The following is a 20208-nucleotide window of genomic DNA, read 5'->3' on the forward strand; positions in this document are numbered from 1 at the left end:
TAGTTATATGCGAGAAAGTTTATCATCTTTATCATTTTTACCTTTCTAAATTTTTTGAAGTCATGGACTGGTCTATATAGCACATGTCCTTTAAGAAACATGATTTTTGTTTGGCAGGGGTGGGAGCTGGGGGTTGGAATTGGCTGTTTGCTAGATTGCTGGAGTTTTTAGGAGCACTTTTGATATTTTTATTTGAATATTAATAGCTCTACCCTAGCAAAGTTGATATGAAGCTCTTGACAGTCTTTTGGAGGTATTAATTTGTTTTCTGGCCTATTGTCTAAGAAGTTTCCATGTTGACCCTGATACCATTGGAATGAAAGCCAAATAGTCTAGTAAATTGTGCTTTAAGTTTTAAACAGAAGGCAAGGATCCTTAGGCCAATTATGATCTATGGATAGAAATCATACTGATTATTTTCCTTAGGTCCTTTTTAAAAGCATGAAAATATAGGTGTTTTCTCAGTGTATAAATAATTTCATTCTTCCAGAAAGTTAAACCATATTTCTTCGTCTTTTAAGTTCCTATGGAGAATTTACAAAAGTACAGTAGAATAGCAAGTTAATACAGTTTGTACCAAATGAGTTCATTGGTACGTGAGAATACGTGAAATGAATGCCTCTTGATGTATTTGTTTTTTTCCCCTAAATGCCAGCATGTTGTTTGAAAATAGCTGAGATATAAATGTGAGAAAATATTAGCTCATATGTATTATTAATCATCTAGTGGAAGTTTTTGTTGTCTCCTTCACTCGTTAGCCATGAAGTTTGTATTGTGAAGTCTACCCAGGCAAACTGGCACGGAGCAAGGATGTGCAGAGTGCCTAAGCTAAAGAGCTTATCAAAAACTAAATTTTTCCTGCCATACTATCCCAAGAGTCAAAGATAGAAATTATCATCAATTTCACCTTTATCACACTGTTTGGGAAATGCTTTAGTGATAGGTTTTTGTGTGTGATAGATTTTCTAGTAAGGTATTTCCACCATTCTAAAGCCTGGACAGTAAGTGTGTACTAGGGCGGTTCTTTTCTCAATTTTAGTGTGCGTTCCTATCATCTGGAGACCATATTAGAATGCAGATGCAGACTGGAGGCGTGAATGGTGAGAGTCTGTGTCTCTGATACGTTCCCAGATGGTAGCAATGCTGCTCCTCTGTGGCCTGCGTTTTGAACGGAAATTGATTTCAAATATCTGATTTTTATTTTTGCTAAAAAAGAGTGCAATCCAGGGTTGCCAGATAAAACACCCCAGATATCCCATGCAAAAGTTTGGACCAACTTCTAGTAGAATATTATTTATTTTTTATCTGAAACTCAAACTTAACTCAGTATCCTATATAAAATATGTATGTATAATATGTGTAGGTATATACATGTATAAAGTATGTATGTATAAATGTATATAGAAATATATATATTCATAGATATATTTGTTAAATCTGGCAACCCTATATTGCAATCTAACTAAACTAGGAAGATATTTAAATGCTATACATATTATTAGGTTTCAAATAATGTGATTGTTTTTATTTTTATTCTGAGAGAAAGGACACAGAACTAAGTTTATTTCAGTCTTTTAAAAAAACATTTATTTAGGTATTTTGCTCAAGTCCTATTCAGTACTACCAGATATTAATATATATTTATATTCCTCCCCCCATATCTAGGGAATCCTTGAAAAAAGAGTGAGATTTGTATATTCTAAAATATACCTAAAGACAGGGAACTGCCCTGAATTACCAATATTTTAAGCCAGGCATTTGAAGCAAGAAGGTGTTAATACAATAGATTTAATTTAGACAAAATTCTTTTAGGTTTTATTCTTAGATCTTTTGAACTTCATGTGTTGGTGTTGTATCCTATGATATTTTCAAACCCTCATTACATGAGGATAATCTGCTGTCTATTAAAGTTGATGGAAAGAAGTGTAACTACTTTTCTTTTTCCTATTTTTTCAGATTCTTTACAGAGTTGGAAGTAAGACATCAGAATAATATCTTCATAGATGACATCAGTGACATTGTGGAAAAACACACAGCATCCACGTTTGACCCTTATGTGAAATACTGCACAAATGAAGTCTACCAACAACGAACACTACAAAAACTGTTGTAAGCAATGCCGAATGTAATAGTTTTAATAGTCTAATCTGGTTTCTGTTCGGTCACACTGATTAAAATGAATTGATCTCTTAATTTTTAGAAAGGCCTCCTGCTGTGGGCTCTTTCTCAGGGGAGAAATGTTTGCATACAAAAATCTAATAGGTGGAGAATTTTCTCTTTAAAGTGGTTATGAACTTGTAGGCAAGGTCTAAAGGGAAGCAGTAGAAAAAAATGATCTTGAAGATGTTAATTATGCGACATAAAAGTATTAAGCATTAAGATTCATTCCATACCTTTTCCTTTTGTCCTATTTTGGTTACTGAGAGCTTGACATATGCCTTCTCTATCCTTAAAATTGTCAGTGAGTATTCAGTAATGTCTACATTTATTTTCAGGGGTCCTGCTTATCACAAGTAACTCTTGCTTTTACAGTGCAATGCTGTATTTCCATAAACTCAGTTTGGGGGGTTACGGGCTACACATTTTCATCCCCTGCCTGTAAGTGGCAACATTTATGACCATAGCATGGGGCTGGGGCCAATGATGATTATAGCTCACAGCTTCTGGGAGAAACAGTCAATAGAAACCCCGTAAATTGCTGAGAAGGGCTGCTTATAACCCCTTCCCCTCCACATCCTCATGAAACATTTCTTCTATGGGCAGGGGAAACCCCCCAACTGCCTATGCCAAATGAGATTTTTAGTATGAAGCTAAGTGTTTCAATCTTGGCACTGTTGACATTTGGGGCCAGATGGTCCTTTGCAGTGGGGAGCTGTCCTGTGTTTTGAAGATATTCAGCAACATCCTTGGACTCTACCTACCAGGTGCCTGAGGCACCCCTCACCCATGTTGAGACAAAATGTCTCCAGACATTGCCAAATGTCCCCTCAGGGGCAAAATCACCCCCTACCGCCCCCCGCCAGCCCCCAACTGGTAGAAAGAGAGAGAGAGCTTTCTCTGTAACTGTTAGAGAAGGCAGATTGCATGTCAGAAAACGAAGCCTTAAATTAGAGCTCAATTCATTTTTCATTTTGTTTTGCATGACTTTTAAAATGTGAATAGGTACTGCTGTACATTTTCTAACTCTAGAAATAAAGGTTTTAATGTGAATAAAATGATTTTAAAATAAATATTTTATCTAAACACGCTTAATGACACTGTCCTTTGAGCTCTCACATGGAAATCAGTAGTTGTGCTTTCAGGGACTTTGTTGCGGTTGGTGAGACTCTGTGTTAGGGCAGTAGCTTTTAATTTCAACTGCACAACAGAAGCACCTGGAAATCTTTGAAATCAAGCAAACAAACAATGCCCAGGGTCCATCCGAGACTATTTATTCAGAATCTTAGAAAGTGGGAGCCTGGGATCTGAGTGATTTTAATGTGCAACTAGTTAGTTTGATTTTTTTTTTTTAATTTCCTAAAAATCTTTTGAAAGCTAGCTGGCAAAGAATACTTAAAACTTCTCATTTTGAGGAAATGAAATTAAAAGATTTCTGTGTAGCTTCTTTTAATTTACTATTCTGGTGTTTCCTAATTTACTTTTGGCAGACTTGAAACAAGTCATCTCCTTTCCAGAATGCATTAACAGCTACATGACTGCCAGTGCCTGCTTTCTGGTTCTTCTTTATGGAGCATGGAAGTACAGTATCCAGTACCTATACCCAACCCCTTTAGTTGAACTTCTGTCTCTGCCAATGATTAAATCTGTTCTTTGGCAAGTTAGGGACCTTTCTGATCCCCCATTCTCTTATTGGAATCCCAACCTCACTTCCCTGAAAAGTTCTACAGGTGGTTCTACATGAGATAATTTATGTCAGAGTATCTTGTTCAGTTCTATAAAAAATGTTGTACATTATTAACCAGTTTTTTGTCACTGGAAGGAGATATAGTCTAGCTTACATGGCCTAGAAGTTTTCTGTGTTAGAAAGAGGACCTTTGAAAAAAGACACAAGTTTCCTAATAAGTAGTCGAGTCTGACATTTCGTTCTTGGGTCATTGTCTGGGACTAGCAGAGTGACAGAAAGCATGTTTATCTTATTAATGGAATGCTTTTAAAGATGATGAGATACGAGCTCTAGTTTGTATACTCATTTATAATTGATACCCTTATGCCATTGCTTCTTCATTTGTTTACTTTCTATTTTTGTAAATTTCTAGCTCATGAATTTCTATCTTATTATTCCAGTTGTTATCTTAAACTCACATCTCATATTCGGCTATGACTATAAGTCAGGCAAGGCATTGTGTCTGTGTATATAATTATTAATATGTTTGTTTTCATGTATTTAAAATAGATATCATTGGTAACATGAATTTATCACAGTATTTTGTAATACATTTGACTTACTTCTGAATTTGAGAAGGAAAATATTTTGAAATTTCTTTTTTTCCCCCACTCAGAGCCACCAATCCATCTTTTAAGGAAGTGTTATCAAGAATCGAGTCCCACGAAGACTGTCGGAACTTACCCATGATCTCCTTTCTCATTCTCCCCATGCAGAGGGTGACCCGGCTTCCCCTGCTGATGGATGTAAGACGTGATCTGGGGGCTTGTTCTCTGCAGATAGCTGTGCTGCTATCGATCTGGTTAAGAAAATTATTCTTACTCCACTTAAGTTGATGCATATCCCCTCTATAAAATCCCCCAATTAAGTGAAAAGGTGCTGTTCTGTTGGAAAGCCTCAGCTGTGTCTGATATCTTTGGGCATTTTCCCTGATCTAGGCTTGTGTGGTCACACTGTAGAATTTAGATTGCATCACCCACTTGCTCAGCCTTTTTGAAATAGGAAGAATATTCCTTCCTAGAAGTCAAGAGGCTTGGATTCTCTTTCTGGCTTAGACCCTAGGCACGTGACCTTGAGCAAGTCATTTAATCTCTTTGGGTCTCAGTCTCCTCGGGTTGATCACTTAAGATCCCTTCCACCTGTAATTTTCTAAGATTCTGTGGCTCCTCCATGCCACCCGGGATAAATTTGTTCCTATCATATATTGCACAGAGTAGGTGAGAAAAGTGCAGCATCCTTCTTATTTTAGGGAACATTCATGAAGGAAACAATCCTTCACCCTTGAGTAATGGCAAGACATTATATTGGCTGGTGGTAGTACATAGGGACTGCTGAGTAGGTAGCACAGCTGGGAAGTTAGCTGGGCACTAGGCTGGGAGGACCACACACCAGCCATGCTGGGCTCATGGTGGCTGATAGAGAGAGGCTGGCGGGAGAAGACCCGGTTGGCCAGACTTGGGTCTGAACCAACTAGTGGGCCAAATAGTGTCTTTCTGATCAAATCAGAATATTTTGTCATAATTCTACTTTAAAATTGTATTATGTTAAATAATAACAGTGTTTGCATACCAGATTTTTGCAAGTCAATACTCAGAATAAAAATATTATAGCAAACAATTTAATGATCAAGTAAGATTAGGAAATAACTCCCATTTTCTATATTTCATTGAAAATTCTGAGAGGTGTTCCTGGCAAACCTGAAATTTTGTGTAATTGCCGTTATTTTGTTGGCTCCACTATACAGTATTGGGAAGGTTGTGGCTCTCATTTCAGAATTCGCAGCACCATGCTACTCTCAAAGTTCATCTCAGTCTACTACCTTTATACTTCCCCATCCACAAACTGTAATTTAGGAATTTCTCTCCTGCCTAAATATTTGGAAATTTGCAGTTTGATGCTACTCATTTCCACCCCTCTACTTTTTTTTGAGACCAGTATTACCATATCTAAGAATAGCCAGGCTATCAAAAACAAATTTTGTCCTAAGAAAAGTTTAAGACCTTTATAAAAATATGACAACTTAATCTATATATGCAAATATTATTTCAGACATTACTATTCTTATGAGAAATGGGCTCTTTCTAAATGTATCATTTCTCATAATGTTGGACATAAATTTATAGGGTCTTTTTTTTCTTTTATAAAGAACGAGTTCTTTCTAAATGTGTTATTTCTCATTGTGTTAAACTTTTCTTCTCCTGAAAATGCATTTTGGCCAGCCTTCCTTAGAAGGCTCTGATCTCTCAGCCTTTCTTTTATCCTATCTCTGTTTAATTTGAGAAATTATTTTAATAGAATGGGACTCACAAGATCTAAGATACACCATATTACATAGTTTTGGAGAATCACGTCATGATTTCCCAGTAGGCTCTAAACTTTTTTTGGTCACAGGCCTTTTTGAGATTCTAAGTAAACCTATAGTGACTCTTCCTAGAAAATTCATGTATGCCTAAAGTTTTGCATAGAATTTCAGAGTGTGCAGTGTTACTATAGATTCTAATTAAGGATATATGCTCTCAGGGATATAAACCAGAATTTTTAAGTTGATTTTGGTACCCATTATTAGGTCATGAGATTAAACTATAAATCATGAGTAGAGGTTTTAAAAATGAGTATAAAATTAGAACATATAAATGTGCATAGTTCATAATATGGTTCAATATTATTTCATAAAAACTCTTATAGTTCATAATATGGTTCAATATTATTTCATAAAAACTCTTATTTATATATGCATGTATTGGTTGAAGGGAGAATATATTTCTTGTAGTAAATCATAGTCAAACAAATTTAAGAACCATTAATATAAACCCCCGATGGTGCATTCTGTGCTTCTCACATCTCACATGCAGCAATCTTGACGCCTGACTTCCTGATTTCTAGGACTGATATTAGTCTGCAGTTTAAGGTGCCAGTGGTTTTCTGGTTGCCAGCTTCCTTCCACCTCTGCAAGAGTCTGCTGCCCTGATCTTTTTCCCATATGTGAGAATGTGGCCACCTAAGCAGAATCTAAATATACTTAAAGTATTGTCTCTTCGATTTTACTTCATTTGGAAATTTAGTTAAACTTGCTGAGACAAATACTTTAACAATGAAAATGATCTCATTGGCTTTGAATCTATATGGTTTCAAAAGTTATGTGTAAGTCAGTTTACCCTGAATTGACCCTTTTGACCTCAATTTTACCATTACAAATGAAATTTTGCAGTATCCATATATCAAGGGAAAATCTAGCCACTGTCTTTTTTTTTTTTTTTTTTTCTCAGCCCCGCCCCTAGCCACTGTCTTTTCTTCATCTTTTTATTCACATTGTCTCATCTTCACATATTAACCAAGAATGATATTGATGGTAATGGTGACAATTAAAATCACTCTTCCCATGTACTAAGGACCTACTGTGTGCCAGGCACTTATATGGAACTTCAGGTGCATTATCTCATGTAAGCCTTGCAACAGCTTCGTGGCAGAGTTGGCATTATCCTAATTTTACACATGGGAAACTGAGGCTTCTGCAGACAGAGGAGGTGACTTGCACTAGAACAAATAGCTAGTAAGGGGCAGATCTGGGATTTGAAACCAGTTGCACCCATCTCAGAAGTCTATCCGCTTTTTTAACCATTCCCTGCATTTACTTGGGCCCTGTGTGTTTAAAGATTATTTCCTAGTTTTTAAAAAATTTGATTTTAATGTCATCCTCACACTCATTCCATAATGCTATTTTTAGCATTGTTAAGTTTGCTATGAGTAAGGGGACATAGCTGGACATTGGTTTTATTTTTCTTAATAAAATAAATCAATTGATTTTATTGACTTTTACTTCATTGTAGACTATCTGTCAGAAAACACCTAAGGATTCTCCGAAGTATGAAGTCTGCAAGAGGGCTTTAAAGGAAGTAAGCAAGGTAACTGTTGAAGACTTCATCAGACAGTAAATAATTCAAATACCTCAGGACAGAGGGTGTCTCGGTTAGATATTTAAAACTGGTAGATTTGTAAATGGCAAATACAGCCATTTGCTCTGTATTCTTTAGGTAGTTGAAAAGAAAATAATGTTTGCTATACTCAAATGAAATTGGTGTAAACAGTGTTGCTTTAAGGGCTTGTAGATGTCTCATTTTCTTTTGGTGTCTGAAAAGCTATTCATTCATTCCGTCACTCAACAAATATTTACTGAGTATCAGCTCCTGTGCTAGGCACTATGCCAGCCCCTGGGAATATGCTGATGAACAAAACAGATGTGGTTACTGCCCTCATGAGATGGAGAAGGCAAATATCAAATAAGAACTACCATAAAGGATGGTGAGTGACATGAGAGGGAAGTATCTAGTGATGCTTAAGCTGAGAGATAAAGCAGGAGTAGGTGTGAGCCAAGGATTGGGGGATGTGGAGAGACCCAGTGACATGCAAGAGTTTGGAGAATTTTAAGCAGCAGAATGTTTTTTATGTGGCTAGATCTCAGTCTAGAAGGGAGGAGAGTGGGAATGGCAGACTTATCCCCAGGTGACATGGAAGTTGTAAGTACATGTGTTACAAAGATTACTATGGGGAAGGAACAAGTTAAGAGGTTCTGTGGATTAGGCAGGAAATGACAGTGGCCTGTGCTGATGTGACAGTAGTGAGAAAGAGAGAATGAGATTTATATTTTGGGACATAGGGTTGGAGATTGATTGGGTGAGCGTGTTGGGGACATACAACAAGGAATATAGTCTCTGACTTGGGCTTCTAGGTGGATGCTCTTTTTTTGTCTCCATAGTAGGACCATAGGGAGAAGCTGGTAAGTTCCATTTTGAACACATTGTCTTTGAAATTCCTGTGAAACTTCCAAACTGACTGAATATACAGGTGAGGCACTCGGAAGAGGGACCTGAATTGGAGACCTGGATTTGGAAATTATCAGCATATGGGTGATGCCTGAGGCCGGGAGAGTGGGTGAGATTTAGAAAGAGCACATAGAAGGAGAAGAACAGTGGGCTGCAGACCCTGCCGGGGGGAGCACCAGCATTCAGGGTATGTTTAGGGAAAAGAAGGCAGCAGAGGAGACTTCGAAAAAATATTAAAACAGCCAGAGAAGAATGAAGAAAACTAGAATGGCCTGGCAAACGGCAGGGGGTTTGATGGAAAGGCCAAATCTGCTCAATGCTCCTGTGAAAGATCAAGTGAGAAAATGATTGAAACATTCATTGGGTTTTTCAGCGAGTAGTTTGTTTCCTTGCAGAGGTGGGTGTGGAAGCTAGATTGGAGTGTGTTGAGGAATGAGTAGGAGGTGTGAAAATGCATCCTGCCAGCAACTAGCTAGCTATTTCAAGAAGCTGGCCAACAGGGGAAGGGGAAAGGGAAAGAGAGCTGTAGCTGGGAGGGAGGTGAGAGAGAGTGAGGTATTTTGTGTGTGTGTGTGTGTGTGTGTGTGTTTGGTGTGGTTCTCTGAAAGACAAGAAAAACCTGTTTATGTTTAGCTACATATAGGCTGTCTGAGAGGCTACCACAGAAAGAATAAGAGTGAGTGCGGATGCTGTGAGAACAAGTCCCAGGGACAAAGATCCTCCACTTCCTAACCTTCTCTCAGCTACCGCCCTTATGAGTTTCACATGTCTGAGCACTGCCTTCCTGTGAAGTACTGTTTCTTTTAATGAACTTTAAGTTGACTATTTTATTTATTCTCATGCTTGTCAATAATACCTAAAATCATGGATTTTATGAGTTCTTTGTCTAGGTCACATTTTTATATAAAAAGGACATCTATCCAGAAACCACTTAAATTCGCCTGTTGTCTGATCATAGTCTGGATACCACATTGGGAAGCATTAAGTGAAGTGGCTTAGACTGGCAGGTGGGACATTGCCTAAGGACCTCTGCTCCTGGGCTCTCTACTCCAGGACCCCAAATCCCTGTGCTACTACCCTCATGGAGGGGGGACCAAGGGTCTTTAGGAGAAGTGCTGGAGAAGTTCTTGCTTTGGGCTTGGACAGAAGAGAAAACAAGGTGTTTTTGTTTCCTAGGCTGCTCAAGCAAATACCATGAAATGGGTTGGGTTAAAAAATGGGAATTTATTTGCTCATGATTTTGAGGATAGGAAAAAGGTCCAAATCAAGGCATCATCAAGGTGATGCTTTTTCCCCAAATAGTGTGGCGTCCTGGTGCTGGCTGCTGGCAATCCTTGGTCCTTATTTTGTCTCATGGCAGATCACATGGTAGTGTCTCCTGGTCTCGCTTCTCCTTGGGTTCCCTTGATGTTCGGCTTCTGGCTGCTCCCTCTGTGGCTTTCCTCTCTGAATTTCACTCTGCTTTTGAAGGACTCCAGAAATAGGATTAAGATCCATCCTCACTGGGGTGGGCCACACCTTAACTGAAGTAACCTCATCAAAATGTCTTACTTACAATGGGTTCACCCCCACAGGAATGGATTAGGCTTAAGAACAGTAGTTTTCTGGGGTACATACAGTTCCAGACCACCACTCTAGGTATTTAATTGGGTGTAGAATTGAACCATGAATGTCACTTAATTTTTTTTAAGAATTTCCCATCCAAGCTAAAATATGACTACTGTGTTCCTTCAGGCATCTCTTTGCACTTGATTTGGCACTGGTAATTCTTGGGAAGGCTGGCAAAAATATAATAGACCTATGGATTGCCTTACTTTTGTTACTATAAGTAAATCAGCTTAGGAAAGCCTATCTGTGAAGGAATGCTGTCTGCATAACTTACCTCTGTCCAGTAACATTTCTTTCTCTCCCTTGAACACAAGTCATGAATATCAGAATTATTCCCCCCATTTCCTATTGTTATGTGAGAACAGAGGTCATTATATAGCCAGCTCACTTTGTTTTTTATTTGTGAAGGTTATTGATTTGCTTTTATGAATTCTGGGAAAACATTATCAGTGTTTTCAGCAGAAAAATTATATAGAGAGAACATTCATGACTTGAAATTAAAGAATTTTACTTGTCTGCTTTACCTGAAATCAAAGAAATTGGGAGTCCCAGTATTTAGTGGAAGGATTGAATTGGGTATGTTAAGATCAAAATTTTTAGAACTAGATTCTGCCAAGAACCTGGGTAACTCTCGCTAATTAGTTATACATTCTTGGAAAAAATGAGCGATACCTTTTTTTGGTAATTAAAACACTAATGCAAGGACAAATATTGTATGGTCTCACTAATATGAACTAAATACAATGAGTAAATTCGCAGAGGTAAACTCTAGAGTATAGGTTACTAGGAGATAGAATGTGGGCTGAGAATGAGAGTTGAGGCTTAATGTGTATAGCATTATTAATTAGGTTAATTGTAAAAGTGTGAAAATGAATAGAGTTGATAGTAACACATTTTAGTGGGTATATTAACTGATTTATAAATGTGATTGTGGCTGAAAAGGGTAGTCTGTGTATGTAAATGTCATTTGAAAAGAAATCAGAGAATAATCTAGAGAATGTATGACAGTGATTTCAGTGGTGGTGAAGATTGTGGTTAATAGTATAACTATGAGACTACTCTTCTTTTACAAAATGCTAAGAATATGGTGATAAAAAGGAAAATTATAACTAATGTAACTTATGGATCATAGTTAACAGTAATACTGTAATATTTTACATCAGTGGCAAGGAGATATTATATCAATTCAAAAGGACAACAATAGGGGGGTATAAGGGGGTGTGGGATTTTTTCCTTTTGGAGTAATGAAAACATTCTAAAATTGACTTAGGTGATAACAGCACAACTCTGTGATGAAAATGACAACCGCTGAGTGTACACTTTGAATGGATTGTCCAGAGCATGGGGCTGTATAACACAGGGAATCCAGTGGTGGAAGATGCACTGTGGTAAACAGGTCAAATATAAGAACATTTTCTCCTGAAAGATAACAAATATATAATACTAATATAGGGTGTTAATAATCATCTGGGCTGGGGGAAAAATATACCAAAGTAAAATATGGGCTAAGTTATAAGTAATATTTTGATGATGCTCTTTCATAGCCTGTAACAAATTTTTCACAACAATGCAAGATGGTGGTGGTGGGGAGATTTTTGGGAACCTTGTATGATGATATGCCCATTTGTTTTGTAAGTTCACAACATTTTCTATACACTTCTTATTTTGGTATGTTCATGTATGAATGATGTACTTCAATGAAATTTTATTTAAAAAAAGCACAAATCCTGATAGAATTAATTTGCATACTGTGAATAACACTTCCATTGAATTGTTCAAGAATGCTGCTGAAATGATAAGTGTCAGCTTACTGGTTTGGGAGCCTGAAAAAGATTTATTGATCTAATCAAACAGCTCAGAAGCAAGACAAGTCTTTCTATGAAATGAAAAGCGTGTTACTTCCTGGCTTTCTGCTAACTTGAGGGGAGGGGATTTCCTCGGAATCTGAGAGCTCAGCTTGTCCTGCGTGAAGTCTGATATGAACAGAGCCGTGGTAGAGAAGTGGTTTCTTATACCCAAATTAAATCTTCCCTGCTGTTGTCTTTGATTTAGAATAACTTTTTTAACCCTCATATCATAAAAATTCTATTTACACTTGGAGATAATATTGAGTTATAATCTTCTCTCCTGAAGGAAAATAATTAAGGCCACTTTGATCTTTTGCCATGGAATGTTATTGTTCTAATATCTCCTGTAATAAAACTGCCTTAGTTTGCCAGGTCTGCTATGACAAATACCACAGGCAGGTTGCTTAAACAATCGGAATTTATTGTCTCACAGTATTAGAAGCCAGAATTCCAAATCAAGGTGTCTTCTGGCCATGTTTTCTCCAAAGTCCGTAGCGTGTTAGCGCTGGCTCGATCTCTGCCCCCGTCAGGGGGCAATCTATCTCCTTCTGTCTCCTTTGGATTTTGCTCCTGCTGCTCAGTTGTCTCCTTATAAGGACTCCAGTTATAATGGATTAAGGCTCACCCTCATTCCGTTTGGCTCACTTTAAAGACATCTTCAAAGGTCCTCTTTACCAAGGGGTTCACACCCACAGAACCAGGGGTTAGGATTTGAACATGTAATTAGACTTCAGTCCCCAACACCAACCGTCCTAAGAAAGAGCACTGTGAAAATTTAGGCCTGTGGGTCCTGTGTTTGTTATTTAAATCACATTTTATGGAGGCCTATAATGAAGACTTTTTTTCCTTTGCCTTTTTCATCCATAAGTTTTATATTATGTTGTATATTATGTTTTTTACCCTTAACATAGTCATGATTATTTTCCAGTGGTCCTAATTTTTTATATATAAGGTTTCTACATTTTTCTGATTGTCGAAGGAAAGGAATTAAAAGGTTGATAATAGCCATTTTGACAAGAATTGAACATTCTCTTGTACTTTTTAGCAGAAGTAAAATGGCGCAGTCTTACTGGAAGGCAGATTGGAATATTTACATAAGTTAAAAATTCACATGGCATTTGACCCAAAATTTTCACTTCTAGTAATCTTATAAATAATCACACAATGCTTAAAAGTCTAATGCTATTTCTTATATCCTTCTTTATAATAGCAAAAAAGGGTGAGGTGAAGTAATAATCTCAGTGGTTCTAGTAAGGGACACATATTATCATACTATAACCTATACTGCTCTATAGTGTCCTGTAACATATCCATGATATGGAATATGCTTCAGCTGTTTGCCCAGAAGTAAATATGTACCTAGTAACATGGAAAGATCTCTAAGCTATATTGTTAAGTGACAAAAAACCTAAGTTAAAGAACAATGCAAATAGGGTAGTGACATTTAGGTAATTAATAATCTGTGTATAAATACATATGCGTGTTGTTTATATATAGTCCTAGAAGCATACACATGGAACTCTCTTTCAACTGTGGTTATGCTTTGTAAAGGGGGAGGAGTGTGAAAGGGAGGGGATCATAAAGTCTTTCTTTTTTCACTCTTAAGTATTGCTCTGTAGGAATGTATTCAAGGATTACTTAGATATATTTTTAAAATAAAAGTAATGAATGTTCATTTCAGAAAACTTGGAACATGCATTAGTAATTGTATAACACAAGTCTTAGAAAATGTATCGGCTAGTTTTATGGCTCAAGTGTAATGACTGTTGTCATTGTACTGCCTGTCCTTCCAGGTGGGTTTCTCTTTCCATACAAGCATATGGGTGTAAGTGTACACTTAAAAATGGGTTCATATGGCCCATGGTTCATTTACTGTTGGAGCGCTGCCTTGATTGTGCTATATTAAATGATTATGCTCATCTGGTTATTTGTAAAGGTAAACTTCTATAAATAGGTTTATTGGAACAAAAAAGTCGGGATATTTTAAAGGTCTTTGCTTATAAGGTCAGCATGCCTTTTAGAAAGGTTGTTGCTATCTCCCTGTCCACTGGCAGTCGTTGAGAATGTCTTTCTTGACTGCACTTACCCCAGCATTGAATATTAATCTATCAATCTTTGTGAATTTGATAGGTCAAAAATGATATTATGTATTTGTTTTAACTTGTTTCTCTTTATTAGTTGCACAGAAATTTAGGGAATCAATATTTAATAAAGCTTTTGACAGATGTTGAGTGGAAGGCTTTAATATACCGAGACTCATTTAATTATAAATAACAGCACGCATGTCTGAATTAGTGCTTGCCCTTTCAAAATAGTCATTAAAGCTGACTCCACTAATGACACCATTGCCTAAAACATTTTGGGACCTTTTTTTATTTTATTTTATTTATTTATTTAAAGATTTTTTTAAAATTTTTAAATTTCTCTTTCTAGCACTGTCAATTGACTAAAGTTTTGGAGGATTCATAAGGGTAGGACAGGGGTGATGGCAGAGAATTAGGACTCCATTGCAGTCATCCAGGGAGAAGAGGTTCCAGCCTGAGTTCACACATCAGGGCAGGCAGACATGGGCAGCACTACTATGGCGACTTCATGGCTCTTTGGATGTGGAGGATGAAGTCAGAGAGTAGTGATGGTCAGGTTTTGCCTTGGGGATGGTGGGTGATGCTGGGGTCAGTCACATAGAAACACAGGGCCTGGTGGGGAGAAGAGAGCGATGCTCAGGTTTGGTCATGTGGAGTTGGAGGTGATGTAGGACATGGAGAGAAGATGTCATCTTGAGAGTTGGGTAGAGCCCAGGGGACAGACCTAGGTTGGGAACATCATAGACATGGTAGCTATGAATAGGATGGACATATTCCCAAAGAGGAGCTGCGAAAAGGTCCTAAGCAAAGGAGGTTGGTCTGCACTCTAATGAGTCTTCCTTTCAGGATAGTGCAGTTTCAGGTTGCCCCTAATGCCAGCTACAATATGCTTTGCTCTTAGCTTTGATCAGATAGCCATCAGTTCATCAGTGAACTTATGGGCTTTTAACCAGCCATTTACAGCTGAGGAAATACTATACCTGAAGATAGACATATCCTTTAAATCTAGAAAGCTAGTGAGCAATTGGAAACCATTTAAGTGCCTATTAATAGGAATGGAATAAATAGTGAGACGTTCATAGAATGATCTTAACATGAACTAGATCATATCACTTCACTGTCAAAAGCCTGCCCATGGCTTCTCTTTGCACTTAGAACACCATCCAGACTCCTCAAGCCCTGGCATGATTGCGCCTTGCCTGTCTCTCTAGCTTCCTCTCCAGCCACCTTACTTCCTGTCGGGGTCTTCTTTCACCTTCCCAAGCACACCAGGACTTTCCGGTCTTAGGCCCTCTACACTTGGTGTTGACTCTGCTCTCCCCTTATGATTTGGATACTAACTTCCTCTCCTCAGGTTTCAGCCTAAATGACCTCTCAGAGACTCCCCTGGCTCCCTCCCCATGTTCCTGCTTCCCCAATTCCCTGCTTTTATTTCTCTTATAACATCAATCTCTAATTACTTTACAGTTCTCTTGTCTGTTCCTCCATGAGCTTATGGATTGTCGATCTCTCAATAAGTGTTATAGTACCTAGCACCTGCCACATAGTAGGTGCTAAATAAACAGTGAATATTTATAAGGGGAAATACTGATAAGTGAAAAAAAAAAATCCAGTTACAGACAAGCCTGTAATGATCCATTTTCAAAAATGAAAGAAAAGTGTCTGCATATGTCTATGTGTGTTTATCTGTTCCTATAAACATAGGGAAACAGGATAAAGTGTATAACCCAACCTATTTACAGTTATCTCTGGGGATTAGGTCAGGATCTTTTATTTACTTCTGTATTGTTATTTTTTTTTTTCACAGTGAACATGCGTAACTTACCTAACAGAACAGGAATATTAAAAATAAATCTAGATCTTCCAGGCAAAAAGCCTCCATGCACCCACTGACTCCCACCAGCCACTGAGTGGTAGGGAGCATTCTCTGGGAACACAGACAACTGCAAGGAAATAGAAAAAGAGAAAGAAAGTGTCAAAGTGAAAACTTAACACACACATAAAGACAACAACAAAATAAAACCCTAGATTACAAAGAGAAGCTAATCAGCTGCACAAAGCCATCAAGATAAACTAAGGCCTAGATATGAACAAAAAATTACAACCCATACTAAGAAACAGGAAGACATGGCCCAGTCCAGCAAACCAACTAAAAAGCAGAAGGAGATGCAGAACTTGAAACTTTCAACTAATCAGAGATGTCCAAACAAATATTCAGTTGGTGCAAAAATAATGGCAGTTTTGCATTGTTGAAATTTGCTGTTCAATATTGGCATACATTTTAAAATAAATGTGGTTATGTTGTACATCATTTGAATGCATTTCTTGCTTTATTTTTTTCCTAATGACATTACTTGCTGTTTATTTTATATTCGTTTTAGAAATGTTAGACAAAAAGCAAATTCAAGCAGTTTTCTTATATGAGTTCAAAATGGATCATAAAACAGTAGAGACAACTTGAAACATCAACAATGAATATACAATGCAGAGAAATAAAAACAACATATGGCATACATAAACCTAAAGAAAATGTGGCTAATTTAAGTAATTCCTTGACAGTAATTACATTAAGTGTTAATGGATTAAACTCGCCAGTCAAGAGACACAGATTGGCAGAATGGATAAGAAAATATGACCCATCTATATGCTGTCTACAAGAAACCCACCTTAAAGATAGGAACACTTATTCACTGTTGGTGGGAATGTAGAATGGTACAGCCATTGTGGAGGACTGTTTGGCAGTTCCTAAAGAAGTTGAATATAGAGTTGCCTCATACCCTGTAATACCACTACTGGGTATATACCCAGAAGAACTGAGAGCAGTGACATAAACAGACATCTGCATACCAATGTTCATAGTGACGTTATTCACGATTACCAAAAGTTGGAAACAGCCCAGGTGTCCATCAACAGATGAGTGGATAAACAAACTGGTCTATTCACATGGTGGAATATTATGCAGCTTTAAGAAGAAATGAAGTTGTAATGCATATGACAACATGGATGAACCTGGAGGACACTATGTTGAGTGAAGCAAGCCGGACACAAAAAGATAAATACTCTATGATTGCATTACTGTGAACCAAATATATTTTGTAACATACTGTATGATGTTTTTAAAAAAATTATAGGAAGCTGGTACATTTAATTGATAAATGTATGTTTTTATCAACTTTGCTTTCTTTAAATGTACAAAATAAAGGTTAAAAAAAAAAGATGCCCATATTAGATCCAGGGATGCAAGGAGGGAAAAGTAAATAGTAGGAAAACAATTCTACAAACAAATAATAACAAAAAAAGGACAGGAGTGGCTATACTAATATTGGACAAAGTAAACTTTAAATGCAAAACTATTTTAAGAGATAAAACTGGACACTATATATTAATAAAAGGGGTAATCTATCAAGAAGAAAGAATAATCATAAACATTTATGCACCTAACCAGGGTGCCTCAAAATACATGAGGCAAACACTGGAAAAACTAAGTGAAGAAATAGATCCCTCTACAGTTGTAGTGGGGGACTTTAATACACCATTATCATCATTAGACAGACCATCTCAACAGAGAATCAATAAAGAAACAAAGACTTTGAATAATACATTAGAGGACCTGAACCTAATAGACAGATACGGAACATTACACCCAAATGAATTCTTCTCAAGTATACACGGATCATTCTCTAGGATAGACCACATGTTAGGCTATGGAACAACTCTCAATGAATTCAAAACGATTGAAATTATACAAAGTAATTTCTCTTACCACAGTGGAATGAAGCTGGAAATCAGTAAGGGCCAGAGAACAAGATTAGGCAGAAAGATATGGAAGTTAAACAACACACGCTTGGACAAACAGTGGGTCAAAGAGGAAATTGCAAAAGAAATCAGTAACTACCTTGAAACAATTGAAAATGACAACACAATGTATCAAAACCTATGGGATGTAGCAAAAGCTGTACTGAGAAGAAAATTCATAGCCACAAATGCTTATTTAAAAAGAGCAAGCTAAAATCAAAGACCTAACTTCACACCTGGAGGAATTAGAAAAAGAACAATAAACTAAACCTAGAGGAAGTAGAAATAAGGAAATAACAAAGATCAGTGCAGAACTAAATGAAATTGAAAATAAGTAAGCACTTATAAATAAAAACAAAAGCTGGTTCTTTGAGAAGATCAATAAATCTGACAAACCCTTAGCTAGACTAACAAAGAAAAAAAGAGAATATCCAAATACATAAAATAAGAAACAAGGAAGTAGATGTTACCACTGAACTCCACAGAAATAAAGAGTATCATAAGAGGATACTTTGAAAAATTATGTGTCAACAAGATGGACAATTTAGAGGAAATGGACAAATTCCTAGAAACACACAAGCAGTCTACATTGACGAAAGAAGAAATTGATAAACTCAGCAGACCAATCACTAGTAACAGGATACAATTAGTCACCAAAAAGCTCCCAACTAAAAAGAGCAAGGACCAGATGACTTCACAGGTGATTTCTACCAGACATTCCAGAAAGAACCAGCACCAATCCTGCCTAAACTCTTTAAAAAAATAGAAATGCAGGAAACATTGCTTAACTCATTCTATGATGCCAACACAACCCTAATAACAAAGCCAAAGACACCACAAGAAAGGAAAACTATAGACCAATCTCCCTAATGTACTTAGATGCTAAAATCCTCAACAGTATACTTGCTAATTGCATTCAACAACACATCAAATGAATTATATACCATGACCAAGTGAGTTTCATCTCTGGTATGCAAGGATTGTACAACATAAGAAAATCAATTTAATATACCACATAAACAGATGGAAAGAAAAAAAATCACATGATCATCTCTATAGATGTAGAAAGAGCATTTGACAAAGTACAACACCCTTTCCTGATAAAAACACTACAAAAGAAGGGAATAGAAGGAAACTTCTTCAACATGATAAAGTGTATATATGAAAAACCCACTGCTAACATCATATTCAATGGAAAAATCCTAAAAGCTTTCCCTGTAAGATCAGGAAGAAAACAAGGATGTCCACTTTCACCACTTTTATTTAACATTATTTTAGAAGTACTTGCTCGAGCACTTAAAGAACAAAAAGATACAAAAGACAATCAAATTGGAAAGGAAGAAGTAAAAATTTCACTATTTGCAGACAACATGATTCTATAAATAGAAAGCCCTGAGAAATCTACAACAAATCTTCTAGAGCTTACAAATGAGTTCAGTAAAGTCTCAGGTAAAATCAATGTGCAGCGGCGGACTTGGCCCAGTGATTAGGGCATCCGTCTACCACATGGGAGGTCCGCGATTCAAACCCTGGGCCTCCTTGACCCGTGTGGAGCTGGCCCATGTGCAGTGCTGATGCGCGCAAGGAGTGTCCTGACACGCAGGGGTGTGCCCCACATAGGAGAGCCCCATGTGCAAGGAGTGCGCCCCATAAGGAGAGCTGCCCAGCGCGAAAGAAAGTGCAGCCTGCCCAAGAATGGCACGGCACACACGGAGAGCAGATACAACAAGATGACGCAACAAAAAGAAACACAGATTCCCGTGCTGCTGACAACAACAGAAGCGGACAAAGAAGACTCAGCAAATAGACACAGAGAATAGACAACCGGGGTGGGGGAGGAAGGGGAGAGAAATAAATAAATAAATAAATAAATCTTAAAAAAGATCAATGTGCAAAATAGGCCATATTTCTGTATACCAGCAATGAACAATCTGAGGAAATCCGGAAAAAAATCCCAGTTACAATAACAACTGAAAGAATCAAATACCTAGGAATAAATTTAACTAAAGATGACTTATATGCAGAAAACTGCACAACACTCTTAAAGGAAATCAATGAAGGCTTGAATGAATGGAAGAATATTCCCTATTCATGGATAGGAAGACTAAATGTCATTAAGATATCTATCCTACCCAAAATGATCTACAGATTTAATGCAATTCCAGTAAAAA

At 37.2% G+C, this 20208-nt stretch overlaps 1 protein-coding gene across 2 annotated transcripts in view; it reads left to right on the forward strand.

The window, feature by feature from the left end:
- The window catches only part of ARHGEF26 (Rho guanine nucleotide exchange factor 26), a 133018-nt gene that overhangs the window by 70339 nt on the left and 42471 nt on the right, over positions 1-20208 (forward strand). Inside the window, exons 6-8 of one of the 2 annotated variants that reach the window (XM_058295178.1) lie at positions 1957-2109; positions 4500-4629; positions 7711-7785. In XM_058295178.1, the coding sequence (XP_058151161.1) occupies positions 1957-2109; positions 4500-4629; positions 7711-7785 (358 nt within the window). The remainder of the gene's footprint in view (positions 1-1956; positions 2110-4499; positions 4630-7710; positions 7786-20208) is intronic. The other variant, XM_058295179.1, reaches the window with a different exon arrangement.

Source organism: Dasypus novemcinctus, chromosome 4 (genome assembly GCF_030445035.2).
Source record: "Dasypus novemcinctus isolate mDasNov1 chromosome 4, mDasNov1.1.hap2, whole genome shotgun sequence".
Taxonomy (NCBI): domain Eukaryota; kingdom Metazoa; phylum Chordata; class Mammalia; order Cingulata; family Dasypodidae; genus Dasypus; species Dasypus novemcinctus.